General features: G+C 45.1%; 1 protein-coding gene across 2 annotated transcripts in view; it reads right to left on the reverse strand.

The window, feature by feature from the left end:
• DPYSL5 (dihydropyrimidinase like 5) overlaps positions 1 to 13784 on the reverse strand; it is an 86009-nt gene that overhangs the window by 20307 nt on the left and 51918 nt on the right. For both annotated transcript variants that reach the window (XM_020886272.2, XM_020886273.2), the window contains exons 3-5: positions 4721 to 4879; positions 2503 to 2682; positions 1616 to 1684 (exon numbers count right to left, since the gene is read on the reverse strand). In XM_020886272.2, coding sequence (XP_020741931.1) covers positions 1616 to 1684; positions 2503 to 2682; positions 4721 to 4879 — 408 coding nt within the window. The remainder of the gene's footprint in view (positions 1 to 1615; positions 1685 to 2502; positions 2683 to 4720; positions 4880 to 13784) is intronic.

The following is a 13784-nucleotide window of genomic DNA, read 5'->3' on the forward strand; positions in this document are numbered from 1 at the left end:
GCTCCAATACTTTAGCTATCTGATGCAAAGAGCCGACTCACTGGAAAAGACCCTGATGCTGGGAAAGAGTGAAGGCAGGAGGAGAAGGGAATGACAGAGGTCAAGATGGTTGGATGGCATCACTGACTCAATGGACATGAGTTTGAGCAAGCTCTGGGAGATGGTGTAGGACAGGAAAGTGTGGCATGCTGCAGTCCATGGGGTCACAAAGAGTTGGACATGACTGAGTGACTGAACAACAAATTATCTCTAGACATCACCGAATGTCCCTGGGGAGCAAAATCTCCCCAGATGCTCCCCTTTAATCAGTAGATGAAGATGGTGGTAATTCTTGCTTTTGTTACCACTACAGTCAGTGCCTTACTCCTCTCCTGGCAGAACTCCACAAAGGGCAGTCCTGTGCCCATCACCCACCCACCCCTGTTCTCACAGGCACTCTCAATGCATTGCCTTTATTGAAGTTGGTGTGTCTTTCTCTACCAACTCTGAGGTGCCCAGGTGGGAGCTACATTCAAGGGTTCGGACAGACAGGGACAGACCCAGGGCCGGAGTAAGGTGGGCTGACCCAGCATAAGCTGACTTAGTTCCTGTCAGATGGTAGAACCATCACATCCTGTCTCCAGCTCTTCATCCCTCAAGGCTTCCCCATTAATCCTTCATGGGCATCCAACCACCACTCTGCATTTAAGGCTTTGAAGAAACAGAAAATAGCTTTCCCCTCACCAGTGCTGGGGGATATCTGAACAGGGCCATAGGGCAAGAATGCATTATTTATCTAATGTGATCCTCCAGAGTCAAATTCTTCAGAAAATGGGAACTGGAGGGCATTTGTGTCAACATCCTGCAAAACCATGCAAGGGTAAAATAAGAGGGCAGAGGAAAGGCAGGCCTCAGTTACCATTCTCAGCGACAAATAGGAAAAGAGGGAGAGCACACACATGTGCCTTTTGTTTCTAGTGGGAACAGTCCAGAGTTTTCCTCAGACACTCAAAGGGATCTCAGCCCCCAAATGCTGATTCACTGGCTTATAGCCTGGAGTTTCTTCTAGCATCTGAAAGCTCCTTCAGTCTGTCTTTTCTCTCCCAATTTAATTTTGGCCACTGCAACCCCTAGCATGCTCACATGGCGTCTCTCAGACCCTTGACATCAGAACCCAACCCAGGCGGGTCTGTTTCCCCAAAGTGGTCTTCCCCAGGGAAGTTCAAGGCCTGGTCAGCGGTAGCATAGCAGCAGCGTAGTAGTAGTATTAGTTGCACACTCCTGTCCGACTCTTGGCGACCCCATGGACTGTAGCCCACCAGGCTCCTCTGTCCATGGAATTCTCCAGGCAAGAATACTGGAGTGAATTGCCATTGCCTTCTCCAGGGGATCTTCCTGACCCAGGGATCAAACCCAGGTCTCCCACATTGCAGGCAGATTATTTACCATCTGAGCCCCCAGTGAAGTCCCAGCTGTAGCATGGAGAAGGCTGCTCCTTGGGAAGCTTCCAGATGGGAATTTCACCCATGGAGAAAGCAATACCATACAACCTGTATTCACTGATATCTCGTGCATCCTAAAGATTCTATGAATCTATAGGAAGGACGTTGACAAAGAACGCAGACACCTTTCTCACCTCTTCTGGACGGCTGATCTCAATGCCTTCTGGGCCTGTGATACCCAAATCTAGTGCTTCCTTTGCTCCCTGAATAATAGCAAAAGAAAGAAAATTGAGAGAGAATCAGAGAGATACAAAAAACATAATCCAAGGGACTATAAAATATGCTCAGCTCAGCCCATGTCAATAAGCTTGCTGCTTTTCTCACTTCTGTAATACTCATCTTCTAAAAAGGGCAGGATTAATACAGGGCTCCCCTGAGACTCACTTCATAATGATTGAAAATATTTTTTTCCTCTTAGAAATACAGCTCAGTCATCAGCCAGCAGGCCTGGGACACTAAAGACAAGCACTCTTTATTGATCTGAAAAATCAGAATTTCCTCACTGGAAATCTAGTTAAATCTCCAGCTTCTAGAAATGCCTAGATTAGCTTTCACCCCAAGTGTCCTACTTAAGATCCAGGAGTAAAACGGGGTTTGTCTGTCTTGGTCCCAAGAAGATCTCTCTAATACCTCTGCTCCTCTGAGGAGGTCCAGGAAAGTGGAAGGCTGACTCTTACTTATTCTGTATGTCACATCTCATTAAAAATATTTCTTAGAGATGCTCCACATTCCTTTGTGGTAACCGAATTTAAATATCATATTAGAATGAAGACATTATCATTCAAGACTTAGAAACCTTTTTGAACTACAAAGGAAGATTTGTTTTTTTATAGACGCCAGAAAAGTTTGGATTTTTGGGCAAAGATCTGTCATCTGGGGTGTTAACATCTCACACTTTCTTTTAGGATTTCTTATAGAATTTGTTTTCTCTGAACCCTGTAGGATGGGTCACGGGTGGTCAGGAATTCCCCTGAGAATTGGTGCCCCGCCCCCTCTTGCCCAATATTCTCTACTGCCTTGCCTCAGCCACGAGCTCCCCATTTTCAGCATGGACTCGGGCGATGGCTCCAATATCCTTGCAAGCGTGAAACACTTGGTACAGTTCGCTGTCCCGAAGCATATACAAGTCCTTGTAGGTCATGAACATCTGAAACGAGTTGACTCCCTTCTCCCTCACCAGGGTCTCCATTTCCACTTTCACCTGGAGAGCAAAACGCAAAGGCAATGTCGGGTGAGTACAGATTATCAAGAGGCTGGCTGGCGGATGCTGGCCCAGCGTGGATCAGAGGTAGCTCAGTGGATGGAGTTGCCGCATGACCACCCGTAACCTCATAGTATGTCACTCTCCTCCCACTCCACAGGCTGCTGTGAGGTCACGTGAGCAAATGGATGCGGAAGTGCTTTGAAAATTGTCCAGCATGCTACAAATATAGAAACGCTATCTGGGCATGTTTCTCATATCACATGAGCTTGTCTGTGTTTCTGTCTCCAAATCAGCCTTGTTGGTAAATGCACTAATGACTTTCATACCTTGGTCAGTTCCCTCTATCGCCATAATGGAAGGGGTGTTACAGAGAAGGCATACTAATACTAAAAATCCAGAGACCTAGGGAAAAATATAATTTAGGGACAAAGCCAAACATGAAATAAAGCTATGTGAATAAGGAGATTGATCCCAATACTGTTTATACTAGGGGAAAAAATAGAAGAAACATTGGTCTGACAATAGGTAAATAAATTGTGATTCATCTACTTGACAGAACACTAGGTGGCCATGGCATTGATGGTCATGAAGACCATGTAGCCAAATGGAAAATGCTCATACTTAAAGCAAAAGAGTTACTATGTAAAAAGCAGGTATGAAAAAAGACCAGAAAGAAATGAGCTAGAATAGCAATAGTCATTATACTGGGGGGTGACTGGATTGTGAACTTCCTTTCTTTTCTATTTTTAAAATCTGTAATTAGAAAAAAATTTTGATTACCATAGAAAAGAATTTAAAATTCTAGATACATGAAAATCCCCACAATCTTTGGGGACTTAGGGATGACTGGCTTGGCCTCAATGTTGAGGATCTGAGTGGATCCTTGATTCCAGTCCCTTGCTGGGGGAGGGAAGGGAGAGAGGCTCAGGGTAGGAGGGGTCACCCACCCAGGAGGGTATCCGAATTGGACAAAAGCTCCATCTAAGGTAAGGGATGGCTGACATTCAGTATAGATGGCATCTTCTGCCCGGTACCAGGAGGGGAGTCTTCCCATGGGAGGTGGGTGGCTCTGCAGCCTTTCATGAGCACCCTTTTGGAAGTAATGGGCGAGACTGGCTGAATCTCACGATCAAGGCTTATATTCAAGGGCAGAAGTGCAGTCAGGCTTTTAGTTACCAGCTCAGAAGGGAATCAGGCTCTTTAGGTCAGAGTCCCCAGCTGGAGAACTTTGTAAAATCTCTTAATACTTGTTTACTTTTAAGATCCCAGGGCACCCACTCAAGTACTGGCACATGGTGATTAATGAACACTTGATGAAACAATGAATATTCAGTCTGTGTCCCCGGGGGCAATAAGCAGTAAAAACTCCAGAAGTGAAGCAAAATCTAAATGCCTGTGAATCTGTTTTCAGGAAGAACAAGGAAGTGGGAAGCCAAGGAGTGGGGCTTGGACTCTGGCCCTGGGGCCTGGGCAACCGGAAGTCAGGATAGCCAGGGGCACAGAGGCTGAACTGACACAGGGCCCAGTGGGAGGTGGCCTCAGGGTGCTTAGAGCAGGAGCTGGGGCCCAGCAGGAAAGAAGCACCCATTCTTTCTGGGTAAGATGGTAAGATCCATTCTTAACAGGCGGCACTGAGCCAGGACAGGACCCTCTGTTCTGAGACCTCAGTGCTGTTACTTCCAGCACAAAATGATTCGACCCTGGGGGCTGACCCCGCTACTCAGCAGCGACCCCTTCGGTGTCAGTGGTACCTAATGTAAAGCGTCAGGACACGCTGACAGCCTGGTGGTCAGAGCAAGGAGCTGGTGCTCCCTGTGTATGTGCTGGAAAACTGGCTTTTTAAATTAAGTGAGACAGCCCCTGCCACAGAGAATCTTAAGTGTTTTTTGTTTTAGCATTTGGGGGAGATAGGATGCTGGTGGGAGGGGCATTCCTCACTGTAGGAGAGTGTCACCCACAGCTGGCTCCCACCAAATGGCCCCTCCGCCAACAAGAGCACTGGTTCTCCTTTCAGGGTTCCACCCAGCACTGTTACCTTGGGAGCCCACCAGGTGATCCCCACGTGCAGGGCATAGTCACAGCAAACCTTGGGGTCGGCCAGACCCCGGCACTTCTCGTAGGCTTCCACAAGGGAGGTCTCCTTGTCAGGCAGGACATGGCCAATGATCATGGTGGTGCCTCCAACGAGTGCTGCCTGAGGGAGACGGGAAAAGCCATCTGGTTACATCTCTACCCACATCTGAGTCGCTGCATGGGAAGACACTGGGTCCTCAGGTGGACATTCAGGACAACCACTGACTATCCCACACAGGAGGCAGGGAGGCCCAAGTGCAGCAGTGTTCGGGAAACTGCGAGGAGCTGGAGTTCCTGGGTTGCACACAGGAGCCAGTATATAACCTACATCATTACTGTGGATCCAACACACAAACCTGCTTCTTCCTCATCTTAGGTTGTGGCTCGGTGCTTTGGAAAAACCACTTAGTGTGTTTCCTCAGCCTCTATTTGCCAATGAGACAATTCCCCCCAGATGATTTCTGACCAACTTGAATATATGAGTGAAGTCAAGTGAACGTTGCTCAGTTGTGTCTGACTCTTTGCGGCCCCATGGACTATACTGTCCATGGAATTCTCCAGGCCAGAATATTGGAGTGGGTAGTCTTTCCCTTCTCCAGGGGATCTTCCCAACCCAGGGATCGAACCCAGGTCTCCTGCATTGTGGGTGGATTCTTTACCAGGTGAGCCACAAAGGAAGCCCTGAATATATAGATGAGGTAATTGTATAATATTATTTGTAATATTATCTAGTTACAGATATACATGTAAACCATAATGAAATTATAATAATATTATTTTAGTTACAGATATATATGTAAACCATAATGAATAAAATATTAATTTGAATATATTGTTTTGTTTTATTCTCTCACATTTCATTAAGCAATTCTGGTCAAAGTTTTTATACACATTTCAAATCGTTATCTTTGTTTTCAGTTTTTCCAAGAACATTAACTTTATCTCCATTTATTTGTTTGAGATAGCATTTTAGGTCCCTGTATGATTTATCAGTGAAAAATTACCCAGGTGTGATCTCTGAGTCAGGAAGATCCCCTGGAGAAGGGAATGGTAATCCACTCCAGTATTCTTGCCTTGAGAATCCCACGGACAGAGGAGTCTGGAGGGTTACAGTCCATGGGGTTGCAAAGAGTTGGACATGACTGAGCGACTAACACTATCCCTATCATTTTGAAAATATTTTGATGCAGAGTTTTTACCTGTCCCATAGGAATAGCTTCCTTGTTGGATGGCTGTGAAAGTCAAGAGAAGCATCACTTTGTAACGTTTGGTCCTAGTATGTGTGTGTAAGTATTCAGAATTTAGTTGTTTGTCCCTGTTTTCTGTATGGGAGGGAATCAGCCCAATGAGACTGTCTTGACGATTTCATGCTTCTCTCTTCAGTTAAATCCTTCATCACAAATCAGAAATATTGCTGGGGAATAAGGAACTGAAAAATATTAGTTCAGTGGCCAACAAACAATTAAAATGAAAGCTCTTGCAACACTGATTTTCCATGCTGACCCTGGCTGGGTGGGTGGGACTTGTCCCCCTGTTGTCCTGGAAGACGCAGGGGCCTGACTTCTTTCATAGCTTGAAGTAACCAACAGAGGGTGCTAGTTCTTTGGTTCACACATAGGAACCGTGATGTGGGAGGCAGAGAGATAGAGGAAGGGGAAGAGCACCAGATTGTAGCTTTACTAGCTGGCTTCTATTTCGGATTTGGCTAGATGGTGCCAGGCTGATTCACCCTTGTAGCAGGTGGTTGTAATCTATTTTGTCCTGAAATGCATTTCTTGCTTTTATGTGTGGACACGGGGGTGTCTGGTATATTGGGATTTTACACACTAAATTGTTTTACTTCTTCTGGGGTTCTAGATTGTTTTCCTTTGCACTCCCTCGTCCATCTGTGGCCTTGCGTCAAAAAGAAGGGAACCTGGAAACAGCACAGTGGAATAAGAGAGCCAAGACAGATCTTAATATCTGTGGGTTTCTGAGAGTAGAAAAGATCTACCTGCTGAATCTTTAGATTGGCTCAGATCAAGCTAACAAACTGTTACATATAATATATTCTAGGCACCTACTCTGACAGATACAACTTCATAATGACTGAGAAGGCCAGGCTTGAGTTCGCAATTCTCAGAGTCCTTGCAGTTCTGAGATACACTGCAGGAGATGTTGGCCTCCAGCCTCTGTGTCTGCCTCCAGCCCACATCCCCAACCCTGGATCCATCCTGCAGCTGCAGATCTAAGCTCTGCTCACCCCTGCAAGATGCTGCCCTGGGACTTGGACACAGTGGGGGTCTGGCCCCCAAGCAGACAGATACAGGCTAATATAAGCCCTGGCAGGGCTGAGACCCATTGTCAGTGGATTCCAGGGCCCCAGAGGGTCCAGGATTTTGGGACAGTGGGCTCTGGGCCTGGAGGTCACCTGGAGTCCAGAGCTCACGGCAGAAACTCCTCTTGCCTGGGTCCAAGGATAGTAACTGAAAAGTGTTCTGGAAGGAGTCAGAAGCATCCAACAGTGGTCCTAACTATCACATTTACTGGTTGTAATCCCGTGTGTCTGCTGTGCTCTGCACCTTACCTCTGCTCAGAGAAGGTCAGGGGGCAATGGATGTGAGAGCATCTATCAGCTGCAAAGGGCACATAAATAGCTGTAACAGTCATTACTGCTGTTACCCCAGGCCTCAAAGCAAGTTTAACAGGAGTAAACATTCCTCCAGCTGCAGGTTTGGAGCCCAGAGCAGATGCTGGATGCATGAGCACTCGTTTCCTTCCAGGCAAGATACACACAGAGTTGACTTCTAAAATATGCACAGCTTCCACCCACAGGATGAATGCCGACAAGCTCAGTCTTCACGGGAATGTGGTATCGCAGATGTGACAGACCTTTTTACTGTCATCCCACACAAAACAGCCTTATAGAAATCAACAGCAGAGCGTGACCCAATCCTGTTCCGGAGGCTTTCAGAAAGATGATGTTTACGATAATCAAAAGGAAATGTGACTGTGTGACTGCTGAATGTTCAGAACTGTGTTTATGCAAGAAAAGGAAGCTGTGAAAGATCTTTAGAAATCGGTAGAAATGATGTTCAGTGAGGCTAAGTCTCAACGGGGAACAGGGGTGATGCTATAATGAGTGAAAAAGGCAGCATTCAATATGTGTACCCAAGATGCTTTAGAAGTGTGTTTAAATACACACACACCCACACAAAGAAACAAAATGGAAGGAAATATACCAACACATTAACAATGACTGTTTTTGGGTGATGAGATTCTGAGTAATTTATTTTTTTTCTAATTTTCTGAAATTTCTCTCTTATACTATATTACTTTCATAATATACATAAAAATAAATTTGAGGGAAACTAAAGCTATTTAAAATTTAGTCAGCCATGTTTATGTGCTTAAAATACTTTCTTTTAAAGTTATGAAACATTTCAACCATACAGTAAAAGTACAGAACATAATACAACACATACCCATGAACCCATTACTCAGATTTAACAGATGCTAACTTTTTACTGTATTTACCTTACATATTTTTTAATTAAAAAAAATGAAAGAAAATGTTTTCAATATAATAGGAGCTCTTCATCTCAAAATTTCCATCCCTCAACCCTGAGGTTGATATAAACTTCTCCCATCCGTGTTTTACGCTTTCACTGTATTTGCTTTGCAAATTAAAAAAAGGTACACAAATGGTTTTATAACTTCCGTATTCTTTTGCAACTTGCTTTTTTAATTTGACATCTTTAAGATTCATTTAAGTACAGATATTTCATTTACTTTAATTAATTCACTGTATGAACACTCCTCCGGGCATGTATTCATTACTGAGTTCAGGGACATTGCTATGCACTGTCCTGGCGCATCCTCACCCACACCAGGGCAGTCCCCGCATTCAGGGTATATACTGCCAGGAAGTGGAACTGCTGCTTCCCAACACATGAGCATTTCTAATCATGCCAGACTCGACCATGGAACAGCTAACTCAGCGGGGCCTCCTGGAACCTGGTGGCTGACCAGAATGGCCCACTTATCAACCCAAGCCCTTATTTTTTTTTTTTTGACATAAACTACTTTCCAGCCAAGCATTCCCCACTGTGCATGTGACATTCATTTCTATTGTGAATGTAGACATAACATCTCTCACTCCTGAGTTAATATGGACTTTAGGACCATTTGTTTAACCAGCAGACACAGCATCATTACATCCATTTGGCAGGATATGAAACAGAATTTTACTACTTCAAAAGGTTGCCATTATTTTATTTTTGATATTGATGACATACTGCTGGGTAAATCTGGATTGATTTGATGCCCAGTCATGTCACTTCCACTTGCCCCTAAGGAAAACCAGTCTATGTAATAGTGATCCATTTTATGACACAGTTTCCAGGCATACACTTGGCAGGAACTCATACTGAACTCAACTTAATCCTGTTGTTATAAATGTCATCTTTATGCTTCAGTAGTTAGACCACTGTGGGCAGATCACTGTGGGCACTCGGGGGTCTTTGAACTGACCGTGGACCTGCTCAGCAAGTTGAAAAGAAATTTCATATGTAATTTATTTGCTGATATCACAGAGTTGGATAGAACAGTGCCTTGACTTTTCCTGATTTTGTCAGGACAAATCTGGAGGGTCACTCTCTAGCATCTCCTACATTGATGCAGGTGTAATCACATATTGCTGAGTTCCCATCTCCTACATTGTTGCAGGTATGATCACATATTGCTGAGTTCCCAGTAACAATGTTTTTCTTTTTTTCTTTATCCCTCCACTCTGCACCCCAAAGGAAAAAGTTTGATTCTCTAACTCCAAGGCCAAGAACCAACAGGTCAAGACACAAACTTGGTACCCTGGTGTTGAGAAGGCACTTGGGCCTGAGCTTATCTGTGGGGTTTTTCATTAGGTATGAGGGAAGGACTTCCTGGATCATATTTTCATACTAATGCTCAGAAAAGGGGGGTATTTGGGGGAGGTTATTGGAATCAGAAGAGCTAGATCTGCTACTATCTAGATGTACAGATTAAGGGCAACTCAAATTTCACAGAGGGAACAATCCTGCACTGAGAATCAAATAACAATTTTTTTTTTTTTTGGCTGCATGGTCTTACTTGCCCCAAGACATGTGGAATCTTAGCTTCCTGACCAGGGATCAAACCTGTATCCCCTGAATTGCTAGGGGGATTCTCAACCACTGGACCACCAGGGAAGTCCCTCAAATAACAAGTGTTTGTATGTGCTCTGTAAACTAAGACCAATGCAAACATTTTAACATTTCTTAACATGACTGAGAAAGTCATCACTTGTTTGAGTGGATCTGCTTCTCTTGGAATTGCTGAACCATTTCCTTTTCTTTTCACATTGAAATTATCTTCCATCTTTTACTCATATTTGCTTTAAGTACAGAGAAAAGAAATAACCAGCTCAGTGGTTTCTCCCTTGTGCTGAATAACTTCCTTCATCTTCAGATGTCTGTTGGCTGCTTACGGGCCTTCTGGAAAGCCAGCTCTTAAGCAGCAGTGCTCCTTGGGATATGAGAGACGCTCAAAAGAAGGACCTGAGCATTTTGTCAAATGAGATGATGTATGATGGTACTTAGGACCATGCCACTCAGTAAACACATTTCTCATCCTGAAACATACACCCACCAGCCAAAGCCAACTCCATGGGTATATAGCTTGTGCAGGCTCTGTCCTGGTTTAATCCCTGCTGTCATGTTGAAATTCTTAATAATTTTTAAATGAGGAGTCCCACATTTTTATCAGCTACACTGACCTGATCTAGGGAGATCATGCTTTTAACAAGTTTATGTTGGCTTTACTGTCAATTCATCCAGCTCACGTTGAGGGCTCAGGACCATGACTCTTTCTGCCATAATTCCCTGCCAGGCCACTGGAATGCTGATCACTGCTCCACCCTCTTTTTTTTTTTTTTTTAATTTATTTTTACCTTTTTTGGTTGCACCCTATTCCCGACCAGAGATAGAACCCATGTGCTTTACAGTGGAAGCGCAGAGCCTTAACCACTGGACCACTAGGGACATCCCCTTCTGTTTTCTTTTAGAGTCTCCCCTACACTTTTTATTAAATGCTCCTTTTCTCTGAAAAACAAACAAGACAACACAAACCTTCCCCTGAAACACCTTTTCTCCCAGATACCAAGGAATGCATGATTGTTCCTTGGGGCCACCCACTGTTCCTCAGCTGCACACAGCTCCCAGGCCTTTTAATTGACCTGTTGAGTTCATTCTGCAGCTGACTGGTTTTCTCTAAATTGCACATTTATAATGAATTGCACTTCTAAACTTCCTTTCACTTTTTACTCCTACCTTCTGGGTTGCAGCCTCTATTGCCTCGTCCAGGACACGTCCCACTTCCCAACGATACCCATTACCTGGCATTACCATATCTAAATGCATATTTATCTAAATGCATTATCCCAGCATTACCATATCTAAAACTCACCCTTCATTCTCTGAATTTTCAGCAGAGGAGACAGGCAACATTCAACCTGCAATATACTTTGGGAAAAGAACATTTTCCCACACTTAATCTGCCTGCCATTTAAAAGCACATTAATGCTGTATTAAGAGGCAAAATGGTAGAGTGACAAGAACCAGACAGATCTAGGTTTATATCTTAGCTCCATCACTTATGGTTATAAAATCTTGGGCAAGTTATTTAATCTCTTTGAGCTTCATTTTCCTCACTGGTAAAATGGAGTAATAATACACCACTTGTGGGGTTAATATGAGAATTAAATGAGATAATGTGTGTAAAGCACCAAGGACGGTACCCGCACATAGTAGGAGCCCAGTAAATACGAGTGATTTACACTACTATTATAACTATTATAGCTAGTGATCACTAAGCATAATTTCTGGGTAACATGAAAGTTAAGTGTATCAGATGCTCCAGAAGTGAGAAATATAACTACCTTAAGATGCTTACATGAGAAATAACAAGTACAGTTAGCAAGCCAAATAAGACAAAAAGGTTCATTTCTAATAGAAATGACTTCAAAATAACAAGAGTACAAAACAGCACAAGATAATTTTCCTCAATGGTGACAGCATCATCAAGTTCAACAAAAGACATGGGGAGGGGAAGGACACAGTAGGATGGGCAGGCTGAAGGCTGGAAGCGGGCAGGAAATGATGTGGGCAGAGCCGGGGACACTGCTGGAGGACAGAGAAAACACCTGGCTGGTTTGGTTGAGGCAAGACTGATTATGACCAAAGTGGGTGGACCTTGGTGACCTTGGACTCCATCGGTCAGCAAAGTGTGTTGTGGAGGTGGTGGTGATGAGGGGCTTCGGGAGTGTGGGGGTTTAGGAGCACATTTACAGAAAGGACTCTGGTCACCCCCATCCTTGGACATGTCTGTAGTCACGGCAGGCTTCTGGGAAGAGAGAGAACATGAAAATCAGACTCCATAACATGACTCCGACTATGCAGTGCAAACTCAACTGCAGGGCTTAGATGATGAACCTCAACTTGGGGATTGGGATGAAGGTCATATGTGAAACCCATTTCTAGGAAGAAGCGGCAGCTAGGTTTAATGACAGAAGAGGATGTGATGTAAATAACAGGGGAGGTTTTATGACTGTATGGCTGAAAAAACAGTATCAGGAGAGGAGCCACCAAATTTAGGACAGAAGAGAGTTTTTAGACATCTTAAGGCAAAGCTGACTGAGACACTGGAGCAGAAGTGAAAAATCGCTAATTATAACCAATATCCACTGAGCACATGCTCTGTGCTTGCTTTTCACAACAGTCCTGTGAAATCCATGTGTTATCCCCATTGTTCAGATGAGGAAACTGAGGATTGCGCTTCTATTAGACTGGGAAGGACGTCTCTCCCCATCTGTTCTAGAGGGAGGTCGATAGAGGAGGAGGTGATCTGAGGTGACATAGAGGGGAGCTGAGGATGCCCAGGCCCTTGGTCCCAGACTTCTTAGCAAAACGGAGGGAAAGTTCTGGGAAAATTAGAAGTGTTGGTCTGAGCCAAGATGGAGGAAAAGAAAAGCATATGGGAAATGCACTACAGAATCAACAAGAGAGGGCTGAGCTGAACACGCCATGCTCGGGGGCCAGTTCTGTGAAGTCAGGAGCAGGGACAGAGAAAGCAGGCTGGGATTGCCAAGGGAGTGGGTACCCAGGGGCCAGGGACGGCCGACAAAGGGGTCCAGGTGAGGTCCAGCACAGCCAAAACCAGGGAGGGGTCCCAGAGCAGAGTCAGGTTGGGGCTGAGAGTGACATCTGAATTTTTGCATTTGTTCAAGATACGTTTCTATTGGCTGATAGTGTGTGGAGGCGGGAGGCTCTGGTGGAAGTGACCTGAACTCTGGAGCCTGGTGGACCTGGGTCTGAGGAGTCCTGTGGTTTTGAGCAAGTGGGCTCTGGGTTGGGACGATGGGGGTGCCATTCCCGGGAGGAGGGGCTCCCAGTAGAGGAGTGGGATTGTGGTGGATGTGCTGAGTTTCGAGCAGGTGCACAGAGGTGCCTAAGATGTAGCTGCAGAGGTGGGAGTCATCAGTAACAGATCACCTGGGGAGAGAAGGTGGGGAAGAGGAGAAGGCAATCTGGGATAGGATCCCAAGAGGCAACCACGGAGGAGAGGAGTTCGACAAAGACAAGACCACGGGGAGGAGAGCCAAGAGCGAGGAGGAAGGGCAGGCTGGCATGGGGCTATGGAAGCCAAGAAAACCCTGTCACCAAAGCAAGCATCTTTCTGGCTCACTGGCTTCAAGCAGAGGTGAGCTGCCCTAGAAGTTAAGACGCCCTCGCAGGAAACTCAGGCTCTCAGGGGTGAGCAGAGCAGAGTAACCTGTAGGTCTCAAGGATAGTGGGCATATCGCTCGGGAAGCCCGATTTAAGCCAGCCTGGCTCCTGCTCCACAGGTAGGCCCTGGGCTCACAAAACAACCAGCTGCAAGCAAGAACAGGCCTACTGAGAGAAAGTTCCAAGATTCAGTGTGAAATCCCACGTCCCTTCCCCCTTCAGCCCCATCAATAGAGAGCAGACCCCATC

This window comes from Odocoileus virginianus, chromosome 2 (genome assembly GCF_023699985.2).
Source record: "Odocoileus virginianus isolate 20LAN1187 ecotype Illinois chromosome 2, Ovbor_1.2, whole genome shotgun sequence".
Lineage (NCBI taxonomy): Eukaryota > Metazoa > Chordata > Mammalia > Artiodactyla > Cervidae > Odocoileus > Odocoileus virginianus.